At 56.0% G+C, this 27,036-nt stretch overlaps 1 protein-coding gene across 1 annotated transcript in view; it reads right to left on the bottom strand.

Annotated features, from left to right (window-relative positions):
• Positions 1–1,806: 1,806 nt before the first annotated feature.
• LOC144951185 (UV excision repair protein RAD23 homolog B-like) overlaps positions 1,807–27,036 on the bottom strand; it is a 67,847-nt gene continuing 42,617 nt past the window's right edge. The window contains exons 7-10 of the mRNA XM_078881327.1: positions 7,928–8,111; positions 7,381–7,508; positions 6,081–6,227; positions 1,807–3,036 (exon numbers count right to left, since the gene is read on the bottom strand). Of these exons, the coding sequence (XP_078737453.1) occupies positions 2,923–3,036; positions 6,081–6,227; positions 7,381–7,508; positions 7,928–8,111 (573 nt within the window). The 3' untranslated portion in view covers positions 1,807–2,922. The remainder of the gene's footprint in view (positions 3,037–6,080; positions 6,228–7,380; positions 7,509–7,927; positions 8,112–27,036) is intronic.

Raw genomic sequence — 27,036 nt, 5'->3', positions numbered from 1 at the left:
CATAACCCCACTACCCCAAGCCACCAGCACTACCCATTTAACCCCACTACCCCAAGCCACCAGCACTACCCATAACCCCACTACCCCAAGCCACCAGCACTACCCATAACCCCAACTACCCCAAGCCACCAGCACTACCCATAACCCCACTACCCCAAGTCACCAGCACTACCCATAACCCCACTACCCCAAGCCACCAGCACTACCCATAACCCCACTACCCCAAGTCACCAGCACTACCCATAACCCCAACTACCCCAAGCCACCAGCACTACCCCATAACCCCACTACCCCAAGTCACCAGCACTACCCATAACCCCAACTACCCCAAGCCACCAGCACTACCCATAACCCCAACTACCCCAAGCCACCAGCACTACCCATAACCCCAACTACCCCAAGTCACCAGCACTACCCATAACCCCAACTACCCCAAGCCACCAGCACTACCCATAACCCCAACTACCCCAAGTCACCAGCACTACCCATAACCCCAACTACCCCAAGTCACCAGCACTACCCATAACCCCAACTACCCCAAGCCACCAGCACTACCCATAACCCCAACTACCCCAAGTCACCAGCACTAACCCATAACCCCAACTACCCCAAGCCACCAGCACTACCCATAACCCCAACTACCCCAAGTCACCAGCACTACCCATAACCCCACTACCCCAAGTCACCAGCACTACCCATAACCCCAACTACCCCAAGCCACCAGCACTACCCATAACCCCACTACCCCAAGTCACCAGCACTACCCATAACCCCACTACCCCAAGTCACCAGCACTACCCATAACCCCACTACCCCAAGTCACCAGCACTACCCATAACCCCACTACCCCAAGTCACCAGCGCTACCCATAACCCCACTACTCCAAGTCACCAGCACTACCCATAACCCCAACTACCCCAAGCCACCAGCACTACCCATAACCCCACTACCCCAAGTCACCAGCACTACCCATAACCCCACTACCCCAAGCCACCAGCACTACCCATAACCCCACTACCCCAAGCCACCAGCACTACCCATAACCCCACTACCCCAAGTCACCAGCACTACCCATAACCCCACTACCCCAAGTCACCAGCACTACCCATAACCCCACTACCCCAAGCCACCAGCACTACCCATAACCCCACTACCCCAAGCCACCAGCACTACCCATAACCCTGGGAAACTCCCCAACCAACCACGAGCACTCAGCCGAACCCCAGTCAAGTAGCCAAGCAGAGCCACTCTGCCACTAACACCAAGTCGCAAGTCACCGAGACCAACCCACACCCATGACCTCCACTCTATCAACCAGCCACTGCTACAGCCCTAACGCCAACGCCACCCAGTCACTACCCCCCCCCCCCCCATGACACCAAAACCCACACAACCCAAACTCGCGCACCAACCGGCCACCGGTAGCGGCCCCACCCAGCCCCACCCCACCCAGCCCGGCCCCACCCAGCCCCGCCCCGAGCACCACCTCCACCCGCCCGCCCGCTGGTCCCGGTGGCACAACGAAGTGCCGCGGTGAACTTTGCCGTATCGCCGGCCGCGGCAAAATGGGCGCTCGGCCCGGTCACGCGACGCGGCAGCGGTGACGACGGTGACGACGACGCCGGTGACGACGACGACGCCGGTGACGACGATGACGACGCCGACGTCGCTTTAACAAGGAAACGTAGCGGAACAAACCCCGCGCCAACGACGCTCTCCGCTTGCCTCTCCACCTTTGCATAATAAGCTTGCGGGGAGGGGGTGGGGGTTAAGTGGGTCCGGGCCGTCATGCCGGGGGGGGGGGGGGGGGGGCTTTAGGGGACGGGAGAAGGGGGGGGGGCGGTGTGGTGGGGGTACGCGCTGGCACGCTGCGCTCAGGGACTTGGAAGCGGCTCTTGGGGTCCCGGCGAGTTGAGCGGCCTCGTCACAACGAGCGTCGCGGCTCTTCAAATGTTTTTGTTTCATCAAATTCGAGCGCCACGCGATCGCCGCCGTCTCCCTGCGTGGGGCTGGCCTGGGACAGGGCAGGGGGCCGTCGGTTGCGACGCGATGCAGAATTTGTTTATGAACCAGAGAGGAGAGGGGGGGGGCAGGTTCTAATTGGACGAGCAGCGTCCCCCGGTCGCGGCGATTGGCACCGCGCGCCACCCTGTCAACGCGCGCCACCCTGTCAACGCGCGCCACCGTCAACGCGCGCCACCACGTCACGGGAAAACGGCGAGACGACGGAGGAGATCAGTGACCCCTTGCGGGAGTGACCCCCCCCCCCCGCGCGAGTGACCCCCCCCTCCCCCACGTGGCCACGCCCTCTTCCAGCCCGACGCTTCAGCAGCACTTGCTCGGGGTGACGGTGCAACGGAGCCGTGCCCGGTGGCGCCGACGGTGATGACGGCGGTGTTGGTCGGTGGTTATGATGACGGCGGTGTTGGTAGGTGGTTATGATGACGGCACTGGTGGTGGCGGTGATCGTGGTGGTAGCGGCGGTGACGATGATGGTGGCGCTAGCGGTGGTGGAGGTGACGGTGGCAGTGATGGTGGTGGTTACGATGATGGTGGTGCTAGCGGTGGTGGTGACGGTGGCGGTGATGGTTACGATGATGGTGGTGCTAGCGGTGATGGTGGCAGTGATGGTGGTGCTAGCGGTGGTGGTGGTGGTGACGGTGGCGGTGATGGTTACGATGATGGTGGTGCTAGCGGTGATGGTGGCAGTGATGGTGGTGCTAGCGGTGATGGTGGCAGTGATGGTGGTGCTAGCGGTGGTGGTGGTGGTGGTGGTGACGACGATGGTGGCGGTGGCCGTGAAGGGGAGAGAGAAGGGCAGTGGGCGAGTGCGCTCTGCGGGGCGGCGTCGGGGAGGGAGGCAGAGAGGGGGGGGGGGCGATGGGGGCGATGAGGGGGGGAGGGGAGGGGGCGATGGTGGACTCAGTCGTCGTCCACGATGTGCTGTAGGAGGAAGTTGGCCGCCAGGTTCTCGTTCTTGTCGCAGGCAAAGTAGGCCTCCATCGCCAGGCGCCGCTCAAAGCCCAGGCCCATGAGCTGCTCACACGCACAAGCAGCACACAGAGTACACACAGTGTCAGCAGCAGCACACACACACACACTGCTACACACACACACAGTGTGAGCAGCACACACACACACACACTGCTACACACACACACAGTGTCAGCAGCAGCACACACACACACACTGCTACACACACACACAGTGTGAGCAGCACACACACACACTGCTACACACACACACACAGTGTGAGCAGCACACACACACACACACTGCTACACACACACACAGTACACACACACACAGCACAGTGTTAGCAGCAGCACACACACACACAGCACACACACACACACAGCACACACAGTGTAAGCAGTAGCACACACACAAAGCACACACACAGTGTAAGCAGTAGCACACACACACTGCTACACACACACAGCAGCACAACAACAACAACCGCCATTCGCCACTAAGTGGCGGTGACGTCACCACGACGCTTGTGCACATTGAGGCCACGTGAAGTGTCGAACGCCCGCTGGCAGGAGGTCACGGGGCAGACCCAGCAGGTGCCACGGGTCGACTGACCGAGATGACCGAGATGACTGGCTGATGCACCACCTGTGCCCCCTACTGTACCAACTTGCTGTGCTTTAGCCACCCGGCGCTCCGCTCGTTGTTGTGAGCGTCGCTCCTCCGCCCTCTGTTGCTGTTGGAGGGCGACTGCCTCCAACTGCCCAGTAGCGTCCTTCACGAGCCTCCTCCACTGAGGCCGATCTTGACACCGCTGGTACCAGTCATCGGCAAGTCCACTCAGCTCCACGTCCTCCTGCACCAAATCACTCCATCTCTTCTCTACCCCGTGCCGGGCCCGTTTAGCCCCCTCGATCCGGCCGAACAAAAGCTGTTTAGGCATGCGGTGGCTGGGCATGCGGGCTACATGACCCAGCCAACGCAGCCTTGCCTGCCGGAGGAGCTCACCGATGGGACTTTGCCCAGATCTTTCAAGGATTTGTGAGCTCCTCACACAATCCAGCCTGGTAAACCCCAGGAAGGATCGTAGGCAGGCCAGCCTAAATGTATCTAACCGGCGAAGATGCTCCATTAGGGAGGTCCACGTTTCGCAAGCGTAGAGAAGGGAGGGAATGACTGTGGCCGAGAAGACCTGAAGCTTCGTGTGGAGCGACAGACCAGGTAGCTTCCACACAGCGTTACGCAACCGATGAAAAGATATTGCCGCTCGACTGATTCGGAGTGAGACCTCTGCTGTCAAACCGGAGCCGGTCATGAGCACACTGCCCAGGTTTGGGAAACTCTCCACTCTCTCCACAACTGCCTCATCACCGATTGGGAGTTGTGGGGGTGGAGTGTCCGATGGTGCATAATACCCAGGCAGGTGCTTAGTTTTGGTGGGGCTGATGGTAAGGCCCCACCTCTTAGTGGCACGCTCCAGTCTCAGCAGCAGCGTCTCCAACTCCTCCTCTGAATGAGCAGCAGTTACCAAATCATCGGCATACATAACGTGGTTGACCAATAGGGAGCCATCCCTTGATCGCACCTGGGCATCAAATCAGCCTCCCATTATATCTGTACCAAATGGAAATTCCCCCGGTACAGCTACTGAAGGCTTCACGAACTACGTGGTCAAAATAGGTGATTAAATAATGTAGGAGCGAGAGGACATCCCTGCCGCACCCCCCAAGGTGTACAGGGAACGGCTCCGACTCCCGGCCACGTAGTTTTACCCGGGCCCGCTCACCACCAGAAGCACACACACACACAAGCAGCAGCAGCACACACGCACACACACAAGCAGCAGCAGCACACACACACAAGCACAGCAGCAGCACACACACACACAAGCAGCAGCAGCGGCACGCACACACAAGCACAGCAGCACACACACACACACAAGCAGCAGCAGCACACACACACACACACAAGCAGCAGCACACACACACACACAAGCAGCAGCAGCACACACACACACACACAAGCAGCAGCACACACACACACACACACAAGCAGCAGCAGCACACACACACACACAAGCAGCAGCAGCACACACACACACACACAAGCACAGCAGCAGCAGCACACACACACACACACAAGCAGCAGCACACACACGCACACACACACACAAGCAGCAGCAGCAGCACACACGCACGCACACACACACAAGCACAGCAGCAGCACGCACACACACACGCACACACACAAGCAGCAGCAGCAGCACGCACGCACACACACAAGCAGCAGCAGCACACACGCACACACACAAGCAGCAGCAGCACACACACACACAAGCAGCAGCAGCAGCACACACACAAGCAGCAGCAGCACACACACACACATACAAGCACAGCAGCACACACACACACAAGCAGCAGCAGCACACACGCACACACACAAGCAGCAGCAGCAGCACACACGCACACACAAGCAGCAGCAGCAGCACACGCACACACACAAGCACAGCAGCAGCAGCACACACACACACAAGCAGCAGCAGCACACACACACAAGCAGCAGCACACGCACACACACAAGCACAGCAGCAGCAGCACACACACACACAAGCAGCAGCACACGCACACACACAAGCACAGCAGCAGCACACACGCACACACACAAGCAGCAGCAGCAGCAGCACACACACAAGCAGCAGCAGCAGCACACACGCACACAAGCACAGCAGCAGCACGCACACACGCACACACACACACAAGCAGCAGCAGCACACACACACAAGCAGCAGCAGCACACACACACACACACAAGCAGCAGCAGCACACACACACAAGCAGCAGCAGCACACACACGCACACACAAGCACAGCAGCAGCAGCACACACACACACACACAAGCAGCAGCAGCACACACACACAAGCACAGCAGCAGCACACACACACACACAAGCACAGCAGCAGCACACACACACACACAAGCAGCAGCAGCACACACACACACACAAGCAGCAGCAGCAGCAGCACACACACAAGCAGCAGCAGCAGCACACACACAAGCCCAGCAGCAGCAGCAGTGCACGCTCGCACGCTCCCACACAGCGGCATTACCCTCTCGATGGCGTCCATCTCGTCGGGCGTGACCTGGATGACCTGCGGCCGGTCTGCGCCCGGCTCGTCTGCGCCCGGCTCATCGGCGCCCTCCTCGCCCGGCTCGTTGAGCATGTGGATGAACTCCTCCTGGTACTGGCTGATCTCCTGCTCGGCCGCAAGCAAAACGTGCAGAGCAGGGGCTCAACGACTTGGGGGAAGAGATGGAATGGCGATTATTTTGTGACAGATATTGCGATTTGATTCGCGATTAAATGTCAAGCTTCAGTTCAATGTTCTTAGGTTTTTTCGGTAAAGTCACGTAAGTAAAACATTTAAATTAATGAAAGTTAAATAAAAATAAAATAAAAAATCACGACGTTTTCGGAGGCAACACAAGCCTCCGTCTTCAGGTGGAACCGTCACAGCACGATAGCTGTATCAAGTAAGAGAAATTCCAGGGAAAAAAGTCCTTGTATATATACTGGTTGAGGGTGGGAGGAGCCAAGGTAGGTTCAATGTTCACTGTGTAATCGATTTAGAACACGTGAAGGAGCATTACCACGTGACACCATCAACATATGAACTGCTCGATATATTCTAATGCAAGGATTAGAACTTAAAAGAAAATGATTGCTTCCAACGTGTATTTATTAAAATGTTTCAATTGAAATAGAACATCTTCTTGGTTCTTTCGGTAAAGTCACGTAGAAGGGAAATAATAAAATAATACAAATAAAATATCATAAAATATAATTCTCACGACGTTTCGGCCACAACGCAAGCAGCCGTCCTCAGGTGAAGAACAGGGCTGTCGGAAAGACAGCGTCTGTCTATTATGGTTTTTATTATTATTTTATTATTTCCCTTCTACGTGACTTTACCGAAAGAACCAAGAAGATGAATCCCTGCAGTCACGAAAGCTTTAAATCGAAATTGAAATAGAACAATCGAACATAGAACAATTGTTAAGTTAAATAAAAAAAAAGTTATGATAACAAAAAATAAAACAATTCCAAGAAGAGAGTAAGGGGATTTTTCAAATTCCCAAAAAAAATCGCAGCCTTTGCGATTTTCTAATCGTGTTGTTGCGTGGGCGACGCGTGGGAGCGACGCGTGTGCGACGCGTGGGAGCAACGCGTGTGTGACGTGTGTGCGACGCGTGGGAGCGACGCGTGTGTGACGCGTGTGCGACACGTGTGTGCGATGCGTGTGCAACACGCGTGGGAGCGACGCGTGTGCGACGCGTGGGAGCGACGCGTGTGCGACGCGTGTGACGCGTGGGAGCGACACGCGTGTGCGACGCGTGTGCGACGCTCACCGCAAGCAGCTGAGGGTTCTGGACGCCCAGCTCCTGCAGCAGGGCGGGCAGCAGGCCGGGGTTCTGCTGCACGGCGCGCCGCATGTAGCGGAACTGTGCCTGGTTCCGCAGGTACTCCAGCGGGTTGCCTGCCACAAACACGGAGGTCCACCCCGGACAGCCTTCAGCAGATTGTTGGGGCAAGTGGCACGGTGGCACACGAGGGGGCGGGTGGCCAGCACCACGCCCGGCCGCCTTTGTCTCCCCGGTGGCGATGTTTACTACACGTCGCAACGGGCACTCGTTTGAAGCTGAGTGGACCTAGGGGAGGCCCAGGACCGGTTCAGATAATCGTCACTGGAGTTAGCAGTGAGCGGGAATGGAACTCACACAGACACACACAGACACACACACACACACGCCTACACACACACTCACACCTACACACACACACACACGCTCACACACACACACGCTCACACACGCACTCACACGCTCACACACACACACGCTTACACACACACGCTCACACACACACACTCACCCACACACCCCCACACCTCCTCACCGGATCTGGATCCCTGCGACGCGGTGCCACCGGTGCCACCGGTACTCGCCGTGCTGCTGCTGCTGGTGGTGCCCGAGGCGGCCGGGGCGCTGGGCGCGGAAGCCGCCTGCCGCTGCTGCCGCTGCTGCTGCTGCTGGCTCTCGGCGGGAGCGTCTGCCGCCAGCCCCTCGCCCTCCTGCATGCCCTGTAGCAGCAGCAGCAGTAGCAGCAGCAGCAACAGCAGCAGAAGCAACAGCAGCAGCAGTAGCAGCAGCAGCAGCAGCAGCAGAAGCAACAGCAACAGCAGCAGAAGCAACAGCAGCAGCAGTAGCAGCAGTAGTAACAGCAGCAGTAGTAGCAGCAACAGCAGCAGAAGCAACAGCAGCAACAGCAGCAGCAGTAGCAGCAGTAGTAGCAGCAGCAGTAGCAGCAGCAACAGCAGCAGAAGCAACAGCAGCAACAGCAGCAGCAGTAGCAGCAGTAGTAGCAGCAGCAGTAGCAGCAGTAGTAGCAGCAGCAGTAGCAGCAGCAGCAGCAGCACCAGCAGCAACACGATGACACACGCGGCCAGCGCAGAGGCCCGGCGCAGACGCTCACTGCAGGCTCATCGGCCGTGCGGGGCGCCGTCGAGCAGAGCGGCGCCACTTGTGGTGGTGGAGAGGGGGGTTGGGGTGATGCGCGCGAGTGGGGTTGTGGTTGGTGCGTGGTAGTGCGTGGTAGTGCGAGGTAGTGCGTGGTAGTGCGTGGTAGTGCGTGGTAGTGCGTGGTAGTGCGTGGGTGCGAGGTAGTGCGTGGTAGTGCGAGGTAGTGCGAGGTAGTGCGTGGTAGTGCGTGGTAGTGCGTGGTAGTGCGTGGTAGTGCGTGGTAGTGCGTGGGTGCGTGGTAGTGCGTGGTAGTGCGTGGTAGTGCGTGGTAGTGCGAGGAAGTGCGTGGTAGTGCGTGGTAGTGCGAGGTAGTGCGTGGTAGTGCGTGGTAGTGCGAGGTAGTGCGAGGTAGTGCGTGGTAGTGCGTGGGTGCGAGGTAGCGCGTGTGGTGACCGTGCGGTTAGCGTACTGCTGCGTTGGCGGGTGTCGCTCTGTGTGTAGCGGTGTGGCTCTGTGAGTAGCGGTGTGGCTCTGTGAGTAGCGGTGTGGCTCTGTGAGTAGCGGTGTGGCTCTGTGAGTAGCGGTGTGGCTCTGTGAGTAGTGGTGTGGCTCTGTGAGTAGCTGTGTGGCTCTGTGTGTAGCTGTGTGGCTCTGTGAGTAGCTGTGTGGCTCTGTGAGTAGCTGTGTGGCTCTGTGAGTAGCGGTGTGGCTCTGTGAGTAGTGGTGTGGCTCTATGAGTAGCTGTGTGGCTCTGTGAGTAGCTGTGTGGCTCTGTGAGTAGCGGTGTGGCTCTGTGAGTAGCAGTATGGCTCTGTGTGTAGCTGTGTGGCTCTGTGAGTAGCAGTGTGGCTCTGTGAGTAGCTGTGTGGCTCTGTGAGTAGCTCTGTGTGTAGCTGTGTGGCTCTGTGAGTAGCTGTGTGGCTCTGTGAGTAGCTCTGTGAGTAGCTGTGTGGCTCTGTGAGTAGCAATGTGGCTCTGTGAGTAGCTGTGTGGCTCTGTGAGTAGCTGTGTGGCTCTGTGAGTAGCGGCGTGGCTCTGTGAGTAGCTGTGTGGCTCTGTGAGTAGCGGCGTGGCTCTGTGAGTAGCTGTGTGGCTCTGTGAGTAGCTGTTTCTGTGTGGCTCTATGAGTAGCAGTGTGGCTCTGTGAGTAGCTGTGTGGCTCTGTGAGTAGCAGTGTGGCTCTGTGTGTAGCTGTGTGGCTCTGTGAGTAGCTGTGTGGCTCTGTGAGTAGCAGTGTGGCTCTGTGAGTAGCAGTGTGGCTCTGTGTGTAGCAGTGTGGCTCTGTGTGTAGCTGTGTGGCTCTGTGAGTAGCAGTGTGGCTCTGTGAGTAGCTGTGTGGCTCTGTGTGTAGCTGTGTGGCTCTGTGTGTAGCGGTGTGGCTCTGTGAGTAGCTGTGTGACTCTGTGAGTAGCAGTGTGGCTCTGTGAGTAGCTGTGTGGCTCTGTGAGTAGCAGTGTGGCTCTGTGAGTAGCAGTGTGGCTCTGTGAGTAGCTGTGTGGCTCTGTGAGTAGCAGTGTGGCTCTGTGAGTAGCTGTGTGGCTCTGTGAGTAGCTGTGTGGCTCTGTGAGTAGCAGTGTGGCTCTGTGAGTAGCTGTGTGGCTCTGTGAGTAGCTGTGTGGCTCTGTGAGTAGCTGTGTGGCTCTGTGAGTAGCTGTGTGACTCTGTGAGTAGCTGTGTGGCTCTGCGAGTAGCTGTGTGGCTCTGTGAGTAGCTGTGTGGCTCTTTGAGTAGCAGTGTGGCTCTGCGAGTAGCAGTGTGGCTCTGTGAGTAGCTGTGTGGCTCTTTGAGTAGAAGTGTGGCTCTGTGAGTAGCTGTGTGGCTCTGTGAGTAGCTGTGTGGCTCTGTGAGTAGCTGTGTGGCTCTGTGAGTAGCGGTGTGGCTCTGTGAGTAGCTGTGTAGCTCTGTGAGTAGCTGGGTGGCTCTGTGTGTAGCAGTGTGGCTCTGTGAGTAGCTGTGTGGCTCTGTGAGTAGCTGTGTAGCTCTGTGAGTAGCTGGGTGGCTCTGTGAGTAGCTGTGTGGCTCTGTGTGTAGCTGTGTGGCTCTGTGAGTAGCTGTGTGGCTCTGTGTGTAGCAGTGTGGCTCTGTGAGTAGCTGTGTGGCTCTGTGAGTAGCTGTGTAGCTCTGTGAGTAGCTGGGTGGCTCTGTGTGTAGCAGTGTGGCTCTGTGAGTAGCGGTGTGGCTCTGTGTGTAGCTGTGTGGCTCTGTGAGTAGCGGTGTGGCTCTGTGAGTAGCTGTGTGTAGCAGCGTGGCTCTGTGAGTAGCAGTGTGGCTCTGTGAGTAGCTGTGTGGCTCTGTGAGTAGCTGTGTGGCTCTGTGAGTAGCAGTGTGACTCTGTGAGTAGCTGTGTGGCTCTGTGAGTAGCTGTGTGGCTCTGTGTGTAGCAGTGTGGCTCTGTGAGTAGCAGTGTGGCTCTGTGTGTAGCAGTGTGGCTCTGTGTGTAGCTGTGTGGCTCTGTGTGTAGCGGTGTGGCTCTGTGAGTAGCTGTGTGACTCTGTGAGTAGCAGTGTGGCTCTGTGAGTAGCTGTGTGGCTCTGTGAGTAGCAGTGTGGCTCTGTGAGTAGCAGTGTGGCTCTGTGAGTAGCTGTGTGGCTCTGTGAGTAGCAGTGTGGCTCTGTGAGTAGCTGTGTGGCTCTGTGAGTAGCTGTGTGGCTCTGTGAGTAGCAGTGTGGCTCTGTGAGTAGCTGTGTGGCTCTGTGAGTAGCTGTGTGGCTCTGTGAGTAGCTGTGTGGCTCTGTGAGTAGCTGTGTGACTCTGTGAGTAGCTGTGTGGCTCTGCGAGTAGCTGTGTGGCTCTGTGAGTAGCTGTGTGGCTCTTTGAGTAGCAGTGTGGCTCTGCGAGTAGCAGTGTGGCTCTGTGAGTAGCTGTGTGGCTCTTTGAGTAGAAGTGTGGCTCTGTGAGTAGCTGTGTGGCTCTGTGAGTAGCTGTGTGGCTCTGTGAGTAGCTGTGTGGCTCTGTGAGTAGCGGTGTGGCTCTGTGAGTAGCTGTGTAGCTCTGTGAGTAGCTGGGTGGCTCTGTGTGTAGCAGTGTGGCTCTGTGAGTAGCTGTGTGGCTCTGTGAGTAGCTGTGTAGCTCTGTGAGTAGCTGGGTGGCTCTGTGAGTAGCTGTGTGGCTCTGTGTGTAGCTGTGTGGCTCTGTGAGTAGCTGTGTGGCTCTGTGTGTAGCAGTGTGGCTCTGTGAGTAGCTGTGTGGCTCTGTGAGTAGCTGTGTAGCTCTGTGAGTAGCTGGGTGGCTCTGTGTGTAGCAGTGTGGCTCTGTGAGTAGCGGTGTGGCTCTGTGTGTAGCTGTGTGGCTCTGTGAGTAGCGGTGTGGCTCTGTGAGTAGCTGTGTGTAGCAGCGTGGCTCTGTGAGTAGCAGTGTGGCTCTGTGAGTAGCTGTGTGGCTCTGTGAGTAGCTGTGTGGCTCTGTGAGTAGCAGTGTGACTCTGAGTAGCTGTGTGGCTCTGTGAGTAGCTGTGTGGCTCTGTGTGTAGCAGTGTGGCTCTGTGAGTAGCAGTGTGGCTCTGTGTGTAGCAGTGTGGCTCTGTGTGTAGCAGTGTGGCTCTGTGAGTAGCTGTGTGGCTCTGTGTGTAGCAGTGTGGCTCTGTGTGTAGCAGTGTGGCTCTGTGAGTAGCTGTGTGGCTCTGTGAGTAGCGGTGTGGCTCTGTGTGTAGCAGTGTGGCTCTGTGAGTAGCTGTGTGGCTCTGTGAGTAGCAGTGTGGCTCTGTGAGTAGCTGAGTGGCTCTGTGAGTAGCTGTGTGGCTCTGTAAGTAGCAGTGTGGCTCTGTGAGTAGCAGTGTGGCTCTGTGAGTAGCAGTGTGGCTCTGTGAGTAGCAGTGTGGCTCTGTGAGTAGCTGTGTGGCTAGCTGTGTGGCTCTGTGAGTAGCTGTGTGGCTCTGTGAGTAGCAGTGTGGCTCTGTGAGTAGCTGTGTGGCTCTGTGAGTAGCTGTGTGGCTCTGTGCGTAGCTGTGTGGCTCTGTGAGTAGCTGTGTGGCTCTGTGAGTAGCTGTGTGGCTCTGTGAGTAGCTGAGTGGCTCTGTGAGTAGCTGTGTGGCTCTGTGAGTAGCTGTGTGGCTCTGTGAGTAGCAGTGTGGCTCTGTGAGTAGCTGGGTGGCTCTGTGAGTAGCGGTGTGGCTCTGTGTGTAGCTGTGTGGCTCTGCGAGTAGCGGTGTGGCTCTGTGTGTAGCTTTGTGGCTCTGTGTGTAGCTGTGTGGCTCTGTGAGTAGCGGTGTGGCTCTGTGTGTAGCTGTGTGGCTCTGTGAGTAGCGGTGTGGCTCTGTGAGTAGCAGTGTGGCTCTGTGAGTAGCTGTGTGACTATGTGTGTAGCTGTGTGGCTCTGTGAGTAGCAGTGTGGCTCTGTGAGTAGCTGTGTGGCTCTGTGTAGCTGTGTGGCTCTGTGAGTAGCTGTGTGACTCTGTGTGTAGCTGTGTGGCTCTGTGAGTAGCGGTGTGGCTCTGTGAGTAGCAGTGTGGCTCTGTGAGTAGCTGTGTGGCTCTGTGAGTAGCTGTGTGGCTCTGTGAGTAGCGGTGTGACTCTGTGAGTAGCTGTGTGGCTCTGTGTGTAGCAGTGTGGCTCTGTGAGTAGCTGTGTGGCTCTGTGTGTAGCAGTGTGGCTCTGTGTGTAGCAGTGTGGCTCTGTGAGTAGCTGTGTGGCTCTGTGAGTAGCAGTGTGGCTCTGTGAGTAGCTGTGTGGCTCTGTGTGTAGCTGTGTGGCTCTGTGAGTAGCAGTGTGGCTCTGTGAGTAGCTGTGTGGCTCTGTGAGTAGCGGTGTGGCTCTGTGTGTAGCAGTGTGGCTCTGTGAGTAGCAGTGTGGCTCTGTGAGTAGCAGTGTGGCTCTGTGAGTAGCTGAGTGGCTCTGTGAGTAGCTGTGTGGCTCTGTAAGTAGCAGTGTGGCTCTGTGAGTAGCAGTGTGGCTCTGTGAGTAGCAGTGTGGCTCTGTGAGTAGCAGTGTGGCTCTGTGAGTAGCTGTGTGGCTAGCTGTGTGGCTCTGTGAGTAGCTGTGTGGCTCTGTGAGTAGCAGTGTGGCTCTGTGAGTAGCTGTGTGGCTCTGTGAGTAGCTGTGTGGCTCTGTGAGTAGCTGTGTGGCTCTGTGAGTAGCTGTGTGGCTCTGTGAGTAGCTGTGTGGCTCTGTGAGTAGCTGAGTGGCTCTGTGAGTAGCTGTGTGGCTCTGTGAGTAGCTGTGTGGCTCTGTGAGTAGCAGTGTGGCTCTGTGAGTAGCTGGGTGGCTCTGTGAGTAGCGGTGTGGCTCTGTGTGTAGCTGTGTGGCTCTGCGAGTAGCGGTGTGGCTCTGTGTGTAGCTGTGTGGCTCTGTGTGTAGCTGTGTGGCTCTGTGAGTAGCGGTGTGGCTCTGTGTGTAGCTGTGTGGCTCTGTGAGTAGCGGTGTGGCTCTGTGAGTAGCAGTGTGGCTCTGTGAGTAGCTGTGTGACTATGTGTGTAGCTGTGTGGCTCTGTGAGTAGCAGTGTGGCTCTGTGAGTAGCTGTGTGGCTCTGTGTAGCTGTGTGGCTCTGTGAGTAGCTGTGTGACTCTGTGTGTAGCTGTGTGGCTCTGTGAGTAGCGGTGTGGCTCTGTGAGTAGCAGTGTGGCTCTGTGAGTAGCTGTGTGGCTCTGTGAGTAGCTGTGTGGCTCTGTGAGTAGCGGTGTGACTCTGTGAGTAGCTGTGTGGCTCTGTGTGTAGCAGTGTGGCTCTGTGAGTAGCTGTGTGGCTCTGTGTGTAGCAGTGTGGCTCTGTGTGTAGCAGTGTGGCTCTGTGAGTAGCTGTGTGGCTCTGTGAGTAGCAGTGTGGCTCTGTGAGTAGCTGTGTGGCTCTGTGTGTAGCTGTGTGGCTCTGTGAGTAGCTGTGTGGCTCTGTGTGTAGCTGTGTGGCTCTGTGAGTAGCAGTGTGGCTCTGTGAGTAGCTGTGTGGCTCTGTGAGTAGCTGTGTGGCTCTGTGAGTAGCTGTGTGGCTCTGTGAGTAGCTGTGTGGCTCTGTGAGTAGCTGTGTGGCTCTGTGAGTAGCAGTGTGGCTCTGTGAGTAGCTGTGTGGCTCTGTGAGTAGCTGTGTGGCTCTGTGAGTAGCTGTGTGGCTCTGTGAGTAGCTGTGTGGCTCTGTGAGTAGCTGTGTGGCTCTGTGAGTAGCTGAGTGGCTCTGTGAGTAGCTGTGTGGCTCTGTGAGTAGCTGTGTGGCTCTGTGAGTAGCTGTGTGGCTCTGTGAGTAGCAGTGTGGCTCTGTGAGTAGCTGGGTGGCTCTGTGAGTAGCGGTGTAGCTCTGTGTGTAGCTGTGTGGCTCTGTGAGTAGCGGTGTGGCTCTGTGTGTAGCTGTGTGGCTCTGTGAGTAGCGGTGTGGCTCTGTGAGTAGCGGTGTGGCTCTGTGTGTAGCTGTGTGGCTCTGTGAGTAGCAGTGTGGCTCTGTGAGTAGCTGTGTGGCTCTGTGAGTAGCAGTGTGGCTCTGTGAGTAGCTGTGTGGCTCTGTGAGTAGCAGTGTGGCTCTGTGAGTAGCAGTGTGGCTCTGTGAGTAGCTGTGTGGCTCTGTGAGTGTCAGTGTGGCTCTGTGAGTAGCGGTGTGACTCTGTGAGTAGCTGTGTGGCTCTGTGTGTAGCAGTGTGGCTCTGTGAGTAGCAGTGTGGCTCTGTGTGTAGCAGTGTGGCTCTGTGTGTAGCAGTGTGGCTCTGTGAGTAGCTGTGTGGCTCTGTGAGTAGCAGTGTGGCTCTGTGAGTAGCTGTGTGGCTCTGTGTGTAGCTGTGTGGCTCTGTGAGTATCTGTGTGGCTCTGTGAGTAGCTGTGTGGCTCTGTGAGTAGCTGTGTGGCTCTGTGTGTAGCAGTGTGGCTCTGTGAGTAGCTGAGTGGCTCTGTGTGTAGCAGTGTGGTTCTGTGAGTAGCTGTGTGGCTCTGTGAGTAGCTGTGTGGCTCTGTGAGTAGCAGTGTGGCTCTGTGAGTAGCAGTGTGGCTCTGTGAGTAGCAGTGTGGCTCTGTGAGTAGCAGTGTGGCTCTGTGAGTAGCAGTGTGGCTCTGTGAGTAGCAGTGTGGCTCTGTGAGTAGCGGTGTGGCTCTGTGAGTAGCTGTGTGGCTCTGTGAGTAGCGGTGTGGCTCTGTGAGTAGCGGTGTGGCTCTGTGAGTAGCGGTGTGGCTCTGTGAGTAGCGGTGTGGCTCTGTGAGTAGCGGTGTGGCTCTGTGAGTAGCTGTGTGGCTCTGTGAGTAGCTGAGTGGCTCTGTGAGTAGCAGTGTGGCTCTGTGAGTAGCTGAGTGGCTCTGTGAGTAGCAGTGTGGCTCTGTGTGTAGCCGAGTGGCTCTGTGTGTAGCAGTGTGGCTCTGTGAGTAGCTGAGTGGCTCTGTGAGTAGCTGAGTGGCTCTGTGAGTAGCAGTGTGGCTCTGTGATTAGCAGTGTGGCTCTGTGAGTAGCTGAGTGGCTCTGTGAGTAGCGGTGTGGCTCTGTGAGTAGCTGTGTGGCTCTGTGTGTAGCTGAGTGGCTCTGTGAGTAGCTGTGTGGCTCTGTGTGTAGCTGAGTGGCTCTGTGAGTAGCTGTTTGGCTCTGTGTGTAGCTGTGTGGCTCTGTGAGTAGCTGTGTGGCTCTGTGAGTAGCAGTGTGGCTCTGTGAGTAGCTGGGTGGCTCTGTGAGTAGCGGTGTAGCTCTGTGTGTAGCTGTGTGGCTCTGTGAGTAGCGGTGTGGCTCTGTGTGTAGCTGTGTGGCTCTGTGAGTAGCGGTGTGGCTCTGTGAGTAGCGGTGTGGCTCTGTGTGTAGCTGTGTGGCTCTGTGAGTAGCAGTGTGGCTCTGTGAGTAGCTGTGTGGCTCTGTGAGTAGCAGTGTGGCTCTGTGAGTAGCTGTGTGGCTCTGTGAGTAGCAGTGTGGCTCTGTGAGTAGCGGTGTGGCTCTGTGAGTAGCAGTGTGGCTCTGTGAGTAGCAGTGTGGCTCTGTGAGTAGCAGTGTGGCTCTGTGAGTAGCAGTGTGGCTCTGTGAGTAGCGGTGTGGCTCTGTGAGTAGCTGTGTGGCTCTGTGAGTAGCGGTGTGGCTCTGTGAGTAGCGGTGTGGCTCTGTGAGTAGCGGTGTGGCTCTGTGAGTAGCGGTGTGGCTCTGTGAGTAGCGGTGTGGCTCTGTGAGTAGCTGTGTGGCTCTGTGAGTAGCTGAGTGGCTCTGTGAGTAGCAGTGTGGCTCTGTGAGTAGCTGAGTGGCTCTGTGAGTAGCAGTGTGGCTCTGTGTGTAGCCGAGTGGCTCTGTGTGTAGCAGTGTGGCTCTGTGAGTAGCTGAGTGGCTCTGTGAGTAGCTGAGTGGCTCTGTGAGTAGCAGTGTGGCTCTGTGATTAGCAGTGTGGCTCTGTGAGTAGCTGAGTGGCTCTGTGAGTAGCGGTGTGGCTCTGTGAGTAGCTGTGTGGCTCTGTGTGTAGCTGAGTGGCTCTGTGAGTAGCTGTGTGGCTCTGTGTGTAGCTGAGTGGCTCTGTGAGTAGCTGTTTGGCTCTGTGTGTAGCTGTGTGGCTCTGTGAGTAGCTGTGTGGCTCTGTGTGTAGCTGAGTGGCTCTGTGTGTAGCTGAGTGGCTCTGTGAGTAGCTGTGTGGCTCTGTGTGTAGCTGTGTGGCTCTGTGTGTAGCTGAGTGGCTCTGTGAGTAGCTGTGTTGCTCTGTGTGTAGCTGTGTGGCTCTGTGAGTAGCTGTGTGGCTCTGTGTGTAGCTGAGTGGCTCTGTGTGTAGCTGTGTGGCTCTGTGAGTAGCTGTGTGGCTCTGTGTGTAGCAGTGTGGCTCTGTGAGTAGGAGTGTGGCTCTGTGAGTAGGAGTGTGGCTCTGTGAGTAGCTGTGTGGCTCTGTGTGTAGCAGTGTGGCTCTGTGAGTAGCAGTGTGGCTCTGTGAGTAGGAGTGTGGCTCTGTGAGTAGCAGTGTGGCTCTGTGAGTAGCAGTGTGGCTCTGTGAGTAGGAGTGTGGCTCTGTGAGTAGCAGTGTGGCTCTGTGAGTAGCAGTGTGGCTCTGTGTGTAGCAGTGTGGCTCTGTGATTAGGAGTGTGGCTCTGTGAGTAGCAGTGTGGCTCTGTGAGTAGGAGTGTGGCTCTGTGTGTAGGAGTGTGGCTCTGTGTGTAGGAGTGTGGCTCTGTGAGTAGCAGTGTGGCTCTGTGTGTAGCTGTGTGGCTCTGTGAGTAGCGGTGTGGCTCTGTGAGTAGCAGTGTGGCTCTGTGAGTAGCGGTGTGCCTCTGTGAGTAGCTGTGTAGCTCTGTGTGTAGCAGTGTGGCTCTGTGAGTAGCGGTGTGGCTCTGTGAGTAGCGGTGTGGCTCTGTGTGTAGCTGTGTGGCTCTGTGTGTAGCAGTGTGGCTCTGTGAGTAGCGGTGAGGCTCTGTGAGTAGCGGTGTGGCTCTGTGAGTAGCTGTGTGGCTCTGTGTGTAGCAGTGTGGCTCTGTGAGTAGCTGTGTGGCTCTGTGAGTAGCAGTGTGGCTCTGTGAGTAGCAGTGTGGCTCTGTGTGTAGGAGTGTGGCTCTGTGAGTAGCAGTGTGGCTCTGTGAGTAGGAGTGTGGCTCTGCGAGTAGCTGTGTGGCTCTGTGTGTAGCAGTGTGGCTCTGTGAGTAGCTGTGTGGCTCTGTGAGTGTCAGTGTGGCTCTGTGAGTAGCTGTGTGGCTCTGTGTGTAGCAGTGTGGCTCTGTGAGTAGCTGTGTGACTCCGTGAGTAGCAGTGTGGCTCTGTGAGTAGCTGTGTGGCTCTGTGTGTAGATGTGTGGCTCTGTGTGTAGCGGTGTGGCTCTGTGAGTAGCTGGGTGGCTCTGTGAGTAGCAGTGTGGCTCTGTGAGTAGCTGGGTGGCTCTGTGAGTAGCTGTGTGGCTCTGTGTGTAGCTGTGTGGCTCTGTGAGTAGCTGTGTGGCTCTGTGAGTAGCAGTGTGGCTCTGTGAGTAGCTGTGTGGCTCTGTGTGTAGCTGTGTGGCTCTGTGAGTAGCTGTGTGGCTCTGTGAGTAGCAGTGTGGCTCTGTGAGTAGCTGTGTGGCTCTGTGAGTAGCTGAGTGGCTCTGTGAGTAGCGGTGTGGCTCTGTGTGTAGCAGTGTGGCTCTGTGAGTAGCAGTGTGGCTCTGTGTGTAGCTGAGTGGCTCTGTGAGTAGCAGTGTGGCTCTGTGTGTAGCTGAGTGGCTCTGTGAGTAGCAGTGTGGCTCTGTGTGTAGCAGTGTGGCTCTGTGAGTAGCTGAGTGGCTCTGTGAGTAGCGGTGTGGCTCTGTGAGTAGCTGTGTGGCTCTGCGATTAGCAGTGTGGCTCTGCGAGTAGCTGTGTGGCTCTGTGAGTAGCTGTGTGGCTCTGCGAGTAGCTGTGTGGCTCTGTGAGTAGCTGTGTGGCTCTGTGAGTAGCAGTGTGGCTCTGTGAGTAGCTGAGTGGCTCTGTGAGTAGCGGTGTGGCTCTGCGAGTAGCTGTGTGGCTCTGTGAGTAGCTGTGTGGCTCTGTGAGTAGCTGTGTGGCTCTGTGAGTAGCTGTGTGGCTCTGTGAGTAGCGGTGTGGCTCTGTGAGTAGCAGTGTGGCTCTGTGAGTAGCTGAGTGGCTCTGTGAGTAGCGGTGTGGCTCTGCGAGTAGCTGTGTGGCTCTGTGAGTAGCTGTGTGGCTCTGTGAGTAGCGGTGTGGCTCTGTGAGTAGCAGTGTGGCTCTGTGAGTAGCTGTGTGGCTCTGTGTGTAGCGGTGTGGCTCTGTGAGTAGCTGTGTGGCTCTGTGAGTAGCTGGGTGGCTCTGTGAGTAGCTGTGTGGCTCTGTGAGTAGCTGGGTGGCTCTGTGAGTAGCAGTGTGGCTCTGTGAGTAGCTGGGTGGCTCTGTGTGTAGCAGTGTGGCTCTGTGAGTAGCAGTGTGGCTCTGTGAGTAGCAGTGTGGCTCTGTGAGTAGCTGGGTGACTCTGTGAGTAGCTGGGTGGCTCTGTGAGTACCAGTGTGGCTCTGTGAGTAGCAGTGTGGCTCTGTGAGTAGCAGTGTGGCTCTGTGTGTAGCAGTGTGACTCTGTGAGTAGCTGTGTGGCTCAGTGAGTAGCTGTGTGGCTCTGTGAGTAGCTGTGTGACTCTGTGTGTAGCAGTGTGGCTCTGTGAGTAGCAGTGTGGCTCTGTGAGTAGCTGTGTGGCTCTGTGAGTAGCAGTGTGGCTCTGTGAGTAGCAGTGTGGCTCTGTGAGTAGCAGTGTGGCTCTGTGAGTAGCTGTGTGGCTCTGTGAGTAGCAGTGTGGCTCTGTGAGTAGCTGTGTGGCTCTGTGAGTAGCAGTGTGGCTCTGTGAGTAGCTGGGTGGCTCTGTGAGTAGCAGTGTGACTCTGTGAGTAGCTGGGTGGCTCTGTGAGTAGCAGTGTGGCTCTGTGAGTAGCTGTGTGGCTCTGTGAGTAGCAGTGTGGCTCTGTGAGTAGCAGTGTGGCTCTGTGAGTAGCGGTGTGACTCTGTGAGTAGCAGTGTGGCTCTGTGAGTAGCTGTGTGGCTCTGTGAGTAGCAGTGTGGCTCTGTGAGTAGCTGTGTGGCTCTGTGTGTAGCAGTGTGGCTCTGTGAGTAGCTGTGTGGCTCTGTGAGTAGCAGTGTGGCTCTGTGTGTAGCTGTGTGGCTCTGTGTGTAGCTGTGTGGCTCTGTGAGTAGCAGTGTGGCTCTGTGAGTAGCAGTGTGGCTCTGTGTGTAGCTGTGTGGCTCTGTGTGTAGCTGTGTGGCTCTGTGTGTAGCTGTGTGGCTCTGTGAGTAGCAGTGTGGCTCTGTGAGTAGCTGTGTGGCTCTGTGTGTAGCAGTGTGGCTCTGTGAGTAGCTGTGTGGCTCTGTGAGTAGCAGTGTGGCTCTGTGAGTAGCAGTGTGGCTCTGTGAGTAGCAGTGTGGCTCTGTGAGTAGCAGTGTGGCTCTGTGAGTAGCTGTGTGGCTCTGTGAGTAGCTGTGTGGCTCTGTGAGTAGCTGTGTGGCTCTGTGAGTAGCAGTGTGGCTCTGTGAGTAGCAGTGTGACTCTGTGTGTAGCTGTGTGGCTCTGTGTGTAGCAGTGTGGCTCTGTGAGTAGCTGTGTGGCTCTGTGAGTAGCTGTGTGGCTCTGTGAGTAGCAGTGTGGCTCTGTGAGTAGCAGTGTGGCTCTGTGAGTAGCTGTGTGGCTCTGTGAGTAGCTGTGTGGCTCTGTGTGTAGCAGTGTGGCTCTGTGAGTAGCTGTGTGGCTCTGTGAGTAGCTGTGTGACTCTGTGAGTAGCAGTGTGGCTCTGTGAGTAGCAGTGTGGCTCTGTGAGTAGCTGGGTGGCTCTGTGAGTAGCTGGGTGGCTCTGTGAGTAGCGGTGTGGCTCTGTGAGTAGCAGTGTGGCTCTGTGAGTAGCTGGGTGGCTCTGTGAGTAGCAGTGTGGCTCTGTGAGTAGCTGGGTGGCTCTGTGAGTAGCAGTGTGGCTCTGTGAGTAGCTGGGTGGCTCTGTGAGTAGCAGTGTGGCTCTGTGAGTAGCAGTGTGGCTCTGTGAGTAGCTGGGTGGCTCTGTGTGTAGCTGTGTGGCTCTGTGAGTAGCTGTGTGGCTCTGTGAGTAGCTGTGTGGCTCTGTGAGTAGCTGTGTGGCTCTGTGTGTAGCAGTGTGGCTCTGTGTAGCTGGGTGGCTCTGTGAGTAGCAGTGTGGCTCTGTGAGTAGCTGGGTGGCTCTGTGAGTAGCTGGGTGGCTCTGTGAGTAGCTGGGTGGCTCTGTGAGTAGCTGGGTGGCTCTGTGAGTAGCTGTGTGGCTCTGTGAGTAGCTGTGTGGCTCTGTGAGTAGCAGTGTGGCTCTGTGAGTAGCAGTGTGGCTCTGTGAGTAGCTGTGTGGCTCTGTGTGTAGCTGTGTGGCTCTGTGAGTAGCAGTGTGGCTCTGTGAGTAGCTGTGTGGCTCTGTGAGTAGCTGTGTGGCTCTGTGAGTAGCTGTGTGGCTCTGTGAGTAGCAGTGTGACTCTGTGAGTAGCTGTGTGGCTCTGTGTGTAGCAGTGTGGCTCTGTGAGTAGCTGAGTGGCTCTGTGTGTAGCTGTGTGGCTCTGTGAGTAGCGGTGTGGCTCTGTGAGTAGCAGTGTGGCTCTGTGAGTAGCGGTGTGACTCTGTGAGTAGCAGTGTGACTCTGTGAGTAGCGGTGTGACTCTGTGAGTAGCTGTGTGGCTCTGTGTGTAGCAGTGTGGCTCTGTGTGTAGCAGTGTGGCTCTGTGAGTAGCAGTGTGGCTCTGTGTGTAGCAGTGTGGCTCTGTGAGTAGCTGTGTGACTCTGTGAGTAGCAGTGTGGCTCTGTGAGTAGCAGTGTGGCTCTGTGAGTAGCAATGTGACTCTGTGAGTAGCTGTGTGGCTCTGTGAGTAGCAGTGTGACTCTGTGAGTAGCGGTGTGGCTCTGTGAGTAGCTGTGTGGCTCTGTGTGTAGCTGTGTGACTCTGTGAGTAGCTGTGTGACTCTGTGAGTAGCTGTGTGACTCTGTGAGTAGCTGTGTGGCTCTGTGTGTAGCAGTGTGACTCTGTGTGTAGCTGTGTGGCTATGTGAGTAGCTGTGTGGCTCTGTGAGTAGCTGTGTGGCTCTATGAGTAGCTGTGTGGCTCTGTGTGTAGCAGTGTGGCTCTGTGAGTAGCTGTGTGGCTCTGTGTGTAGCAGTGTGGCTCTGTGAGTAGCTGTGTGGCTCTGTGTGTAGCAGTGTGGCTCTGTGAGTAGCTGTGTGGCTCTGTGTGTAGCAGTGTGGCTCTGTGAGTAGCTGTGTGGCTCTGTGTGTAGCTGTGTGGCTCTGTGAGTAGCTGTGTGACTCTGTGAGTAGCAGTGTGGCTCTGTGAGTAGCTGTGTGGCTCTGTGAGTAGCTGTGTGGCTCTGTGAGTAGCTGTGTGGCTCTGTGTGTAGCAGTGTGGCTCTGTGAGTAGCTGTGTGGCTCTGTGAGTAGCAGTGTGGCTCTGTGAGTAGCAGTGTGGCTCTGTGAGTAGCTGTGTGGCTCTGTGTGTAGCAGTGTGGCTCTGTGAGTAGCTGTGTGGCTCTGTGTGTAGCAGTGTGGCTCTGTGAGTAGCTGTGTGGCTCTGTGAGTAGCTGTGTGGCTCTGTGAGTAGCAGTGTGACTCTGTGAGTAGCTGTGTGGCTCTGTGTGTAGCAGTGTGGCTCTGTGAGTAGCTGAGTGGCTCTGTGTGTAGCTGTGTGGCTCTGTGAGTAGCGGTGTGGCTCTGTGAGTAGCAGTGTGGCTCTGTGAGTAGCGGTGTGACTCTGTGAGTAGCAGTGTGACTCTGTGAGTAGCGGTGTGGCTCTGTGAGTAGCAGTGTGGCTCTGTGAGTAGCGGTGTGACTCTGTGAGTAGCAGTGTGACTCTGTGAGTAGCGGTGTGACTCTGTGAGTAGCTGTGTGGCTCTGTGTGTAGCAGTGTGGCTCTGTGTGTAGCAGTGTGGCTCTGTGAGTAGCAGTGTGGCTCTGTGTGTAGCAGTGTGGCTCTGTGAGTAGCTGTGTGGCTCTGTGTGTAGCTGTGTGGCTTTGTGAGTAGCTGTGTGACTCTGTGAGTAGCAGTGTGGCTCTGTGAGTAGCTGTGTGGCTCTGTGAGTAGCTGTGTGGCTCTGTGAGTAGCTGTGTGGCTCTGTGTGTAGCAGTGTGGCTCTGTGAGTAGCTGTGTGGCTCTGTGAGTAGCAGTGTGGCTCTGTGAGTAGCAGTGTGGCTCTGTGAGTAGCTGTGTGGCTCTGTGTGTAGCAGTGTGGCTCTGTGAGTAGCTGTGTGGCTCTGTGTGTAGCAGTGTGGCTCTGTGAGTAGCTGTGTGGCTCTGTGTGTAGCTGTGTGGCTCTGTGAGTAGCTGTGTGACTCTGTGAGTAGCAGTGTGGCTCTGTGAGTAGCTGTGTGGCTCTGTGAGTAGCTGTGTGGCTCTGTGAGTAGCTGTGTGGCTCTGTGAGTAGCAGTGTGGCTCTGTGAGTAGCTGTGTGGCTCTGTGAGTAGCAGTGTGGCTCTGTGAGTAGCAATGTGACTCTGTGAGTAGCAGTGTGACTCTGTGAGTAGCAATGTGACTCTGTGAGTAGCGGTGTGACTCTGTGAGTAGCTGTGTGACTCTGTGAGTACCTGTGTGGCTCTGTGAGTAGCAGTGTGACTCTGTGAGTAGCAGTGTGACTCTGTGTGTAGCAGTGTGGCTCTGTGAGTAGCAGTGTGGCTCTGTGAGTAGCAGTGTGACTCTGTGAGTAGCAGTGTGGCTCTGTGAGTAGCAGTGTGGCTCTGTGAGTAGCAGTGTGGCTCTGTGAGTAGCTGTGTGGCTCTGTGAGTAGCAGTGTGGCTCTGTGAGTAGCAGTGTGACTCTGTGAGTAGCAGTGTGACTCTGTGTGTAGCAGTGTGGCTCTGTGAGTAGCAGTGTGGCTCTGTGAGTAGCAGTGTGACTCTGTGAGTAGCAGTGTGGCTCTGTGAGTAGCAGTGTGGCTCTGTGTGTAGCAGTGTGGCTCTGTGAGTAGCAGTGTGACTCTGTGAGTAGCAGTGTGGCTCTGTGAGTAGCAGTGTGGCTCTGTGTGTAGCAGTGTGACTCTGTGTAGCAGTGTGACTCTGTGAGTAGCTGTGTGACTCTGTGTGTAGCAGTGTGGCTCTGTGTGTAGCAGTGTGGCTCTGTGAGTAGCAGTGTGGCTCTGTGAGTAGCAGTGTGGCTCTGTGAGTAGCAGTGTGGCTCTGTGAGCAGCAGTGTGACTGTGTGTAGCAGTGTGGCTCTGTGAGTAGCAGTGTGACTCTGTGAGTAGCTGTGTAGCTCTGTGAGTAGCAATGTGACTCTGTGAGTAGCAGTGTGACTCTGTGAGTAGCAGTGTGGCTCTGTGAGTAGCTGTGTGGCTCTGTGAGTAGCAATGTGACTCTGTGAGTAGCAGTGTGACTCTGTGAGTAGCAATGTGACTCTGTGTGTAGCAATGTGACTCTGTGAGTAGCTGAGTGGCTCTGTGAGTAGCTGTGTGGCTCTGTGAGTGTCAGTGTGACTCTGTGAGTAGCTGTGTCGCTCTGTGAGTAGCAGTGTGACTCTGTGAGTAGCAGTGTGACTCTGTGAGTAGCAGTGTGACTCTGTGAGTAGCTGAGTGGCTCTGTGAGTAGCTGTGTGGCTCTGTGAGTAGCAATGTGACTCTGTGAGTAGCTGTGTGGCTCTGTGAGTAGCAATGTGACTCTGTGTGTAGCAATGTGACTCTGTGAGTAGCAGTGTGGCTCTGTGAGTAGCAGTGTGACTCTGTGAGTAGCTGAGTGGCTCTGTGAGTAGCTGTGTGGCTCTGTGAGTGTCAGTGTGACTCTGTGAGTAGCAGTGTGGCTCTGTGTGTAGCAGTGTGGCTCTGTGTGTAGCAGTGTGGCTCTGTGAGTAGCTGTGTGGCTCTGTGAGTAGCAGTGTGGCTCTGTGTGTAGCAGTGTGGCTCTGTGAGTAGCTGTGTGGCTATGTGAGTAGCAGTGTGGCTCTGTGTGTAGCAATGTGGCTCTGTGAGTAGCTGTGTGGCTCTGTGATTAGCTGTGTGGCTCTGTGTGTAGCTGTGTGACTCTGTGAGTAGCGGTGTGGCTCTGTGAGTAGCTGTGTGGCTCTGTGAGTAGCAGTGTGACTCTGTGAGTAGCGGTGTGGCTCTGTGAGTAGCTGTGTGGCTCTGTGAGTAGATGTGTGGCTCTGTGTGTAGCTGTGTGACTCTGTGAGTAGCTGTGTGACTCTGTGAGTAGCTGTGTGACTCTGTGAGTAGCTGTGTGGCTCTGTGTGTAGCAGTGTGACTCTGTGTGTAGCTGTGTGGCTATGTGAGTAGCTGTGTGGCTCTGTGAGTAGCTGTGTGGCTCTGTGAGTAGCTGTGTGGCTCTGTGTGTAGCAGTGTGGCTCTGTGAGTAGCTGTGTGGCTCTGTGTGTAGCAGTGTGGCTCTGTGAGTAGCTGTGTGGCTCTGTGTGTAGCAGTGTGGCTCTGTGAGTAGCTGTGTGGCTCTGTGTGTAGCAGTGTGGCTCTGTGAGTAGCTGTGTGGCTCTGTGTGTAGCTGTGTGGCTCTGTGAGTAGCTGTGTGACTCTGTGAGTAGCAGTGTGGCTCTGTGAGTAGCTGTGTGGCTCTGTGAGTAGCTGTGTGGCTCTGTGAGTAGCTGTGTGGCTCTGTGTGTAGCAGTGTGGCTCTGTGAGTAGCTGTGTGGCTCTGTGAGTAGCAGTGTGGCTCTGTGAGTAGCAGTGTGGCTCTGTGAGTAGCTGTGTGGCTCTGTGTGTAGCAGTGTGGCTCTGTGAGTAGCTGTGTGGCTCTGTGTGTAGCAGTGTGGCTCTGTGAGTAGCTGTGTGGCTCTGTGTGTAGCTGTGTGGCTCTGTGAGTAGCTGTGTGACTCTGTGAGTAGCAGTGTGGCTCTGTGAGTAGCTGTGTGGCTCTGTGAGTAGCTGTGTGGCTCTGTGAGTAGCTGTGTGGCTCTGTGAGTAGCAGTGTGGCTCTGTGAGTAGCTGTGTGGCTCTGTGAGTAGCAGTGTGGCTCTGTGAGTAGCAATGTGACTCTGTGAGTAGCAGTGTGACTCTGTGAGTAGCAATGTGACTCTGTGAGTAGCGGTGTGACTCTGTGAGTAGCTGTGTGACTCTGTGAGTACCTGTGTGGCTCTGTGTGTAGCAGTGTGGCTCTGTGTGTAGCAGTGTGGCTCTGTCAGTAGCAGTGTGGCTCTGCGTGTAGCAGTGTGGCTCTGTGAGTAGCTGTGTGACTCTGTGAGTAGCAGTGTGGCTCTGTGAGTAGCAGTGTGGCTCTGTGAGTAGCAATGTGACTCTGTGAGTAGCAATGTGACTCTGTGTGTAGCAGTGTGGCTCTGTGAGTAGCAATGTGACTCTGTGAGTAGCAATGTGACTCTGTGAGTAGCGGTGTGACTCTGTGAGTAGCTGTGTGGCTCTGTGTGTAGCAGTGTGGCTCTGTGTGTAGCAGTGTGGCTCTGTGAGTAGCAGTGTGGCTCTGTGTGTAGCAGTGTGGCTCTGTGAGTAGCTGTGTGACTCTGTGAGTAGCAGTGTGGCTCTGTGAGTAGCAGTGTGGCTCTGTGAGTAGCAATGTGACTCTGTGAGTAGCAGTGTGGCTCTGTGAGTAGCAGTGTGGCTCTGTGAGTAGCAATGTGACTCTGTGAGTAGCAATGTGACTCTGTGAGTAGCAGTGTGGCTCTGTGAGTAGCAATGTGACTCTGTGAGTAGCAGTGTGGCTCTGTGAGTAGCAATGTGACTCTGTGAGTAGCAGTGTCGCTCTGTGAGTAGCAGTGTGGCTCTGTGAGTAGCAGTGTGGCTCTGTGAGTAGCTGTGTGGCTCTGTGAGTAGCAGTGTGGCTCTGTGAGTAGCAGTGTGACTCTGTGAGTAGCAGTGTGGCTCTGTGAGTAGCAGTGTGGCTCTGTGAGTAGCAGTGTGGCTCTGTGAGTAGCTGTGTGGCTCTGTGAGTAGCAGTGTGGCTCTGTGAGTAGCAGTGTGACTCTGTGAGTAGCAGTGTGACTCTGTGTGTAGCAGTGTGGCTCTGTGAGTAGCAGTGTGGCTCTGTGAGTAGCAGTGTGACTCTGTGAGTAGCAGTGTGGCTCTGTGAGTAGCAGTGTGGCTCTGTGTGTAGCAGTGTGGCTCTGTGAGTAGCAGTGTGACTCTGTGAGTAGCAGTGTGGCTCTGTGAGTAGCAGTGTGGCTCTGTGAGTAGCAGTGTGGCTCTGTGTGTAGCAGTGTGACTCTGTGAGTAGCAGTGTGACTCTGTGAGTAGCTGTGTGACTCTGTGTGTAGCAGTGTGGCTCTGTGTGTAGCAGTGTGGCTCTGTGAGTAGCAGTGTGGCTCTGTGAGTAGCAG

This window comes from Lampetra fluviatilis, chromosome 3 (assembly GCF_964198595.1).
Source record: "Lampetra fluviatilis chromosome 3, kcLamFluv1.1, whole genome shotgun sequence".
Classification (NCBI taxonomy): Eukaryota; Metazoa; Chordata; class Hyperoartia; order Petromyzontiformes; family Petromyzontidae; genus Lampetra; species Lampetra fluviatilis.
This window is presented reverse-complemented; position numbering and strand designations above follow the sequence as displayed.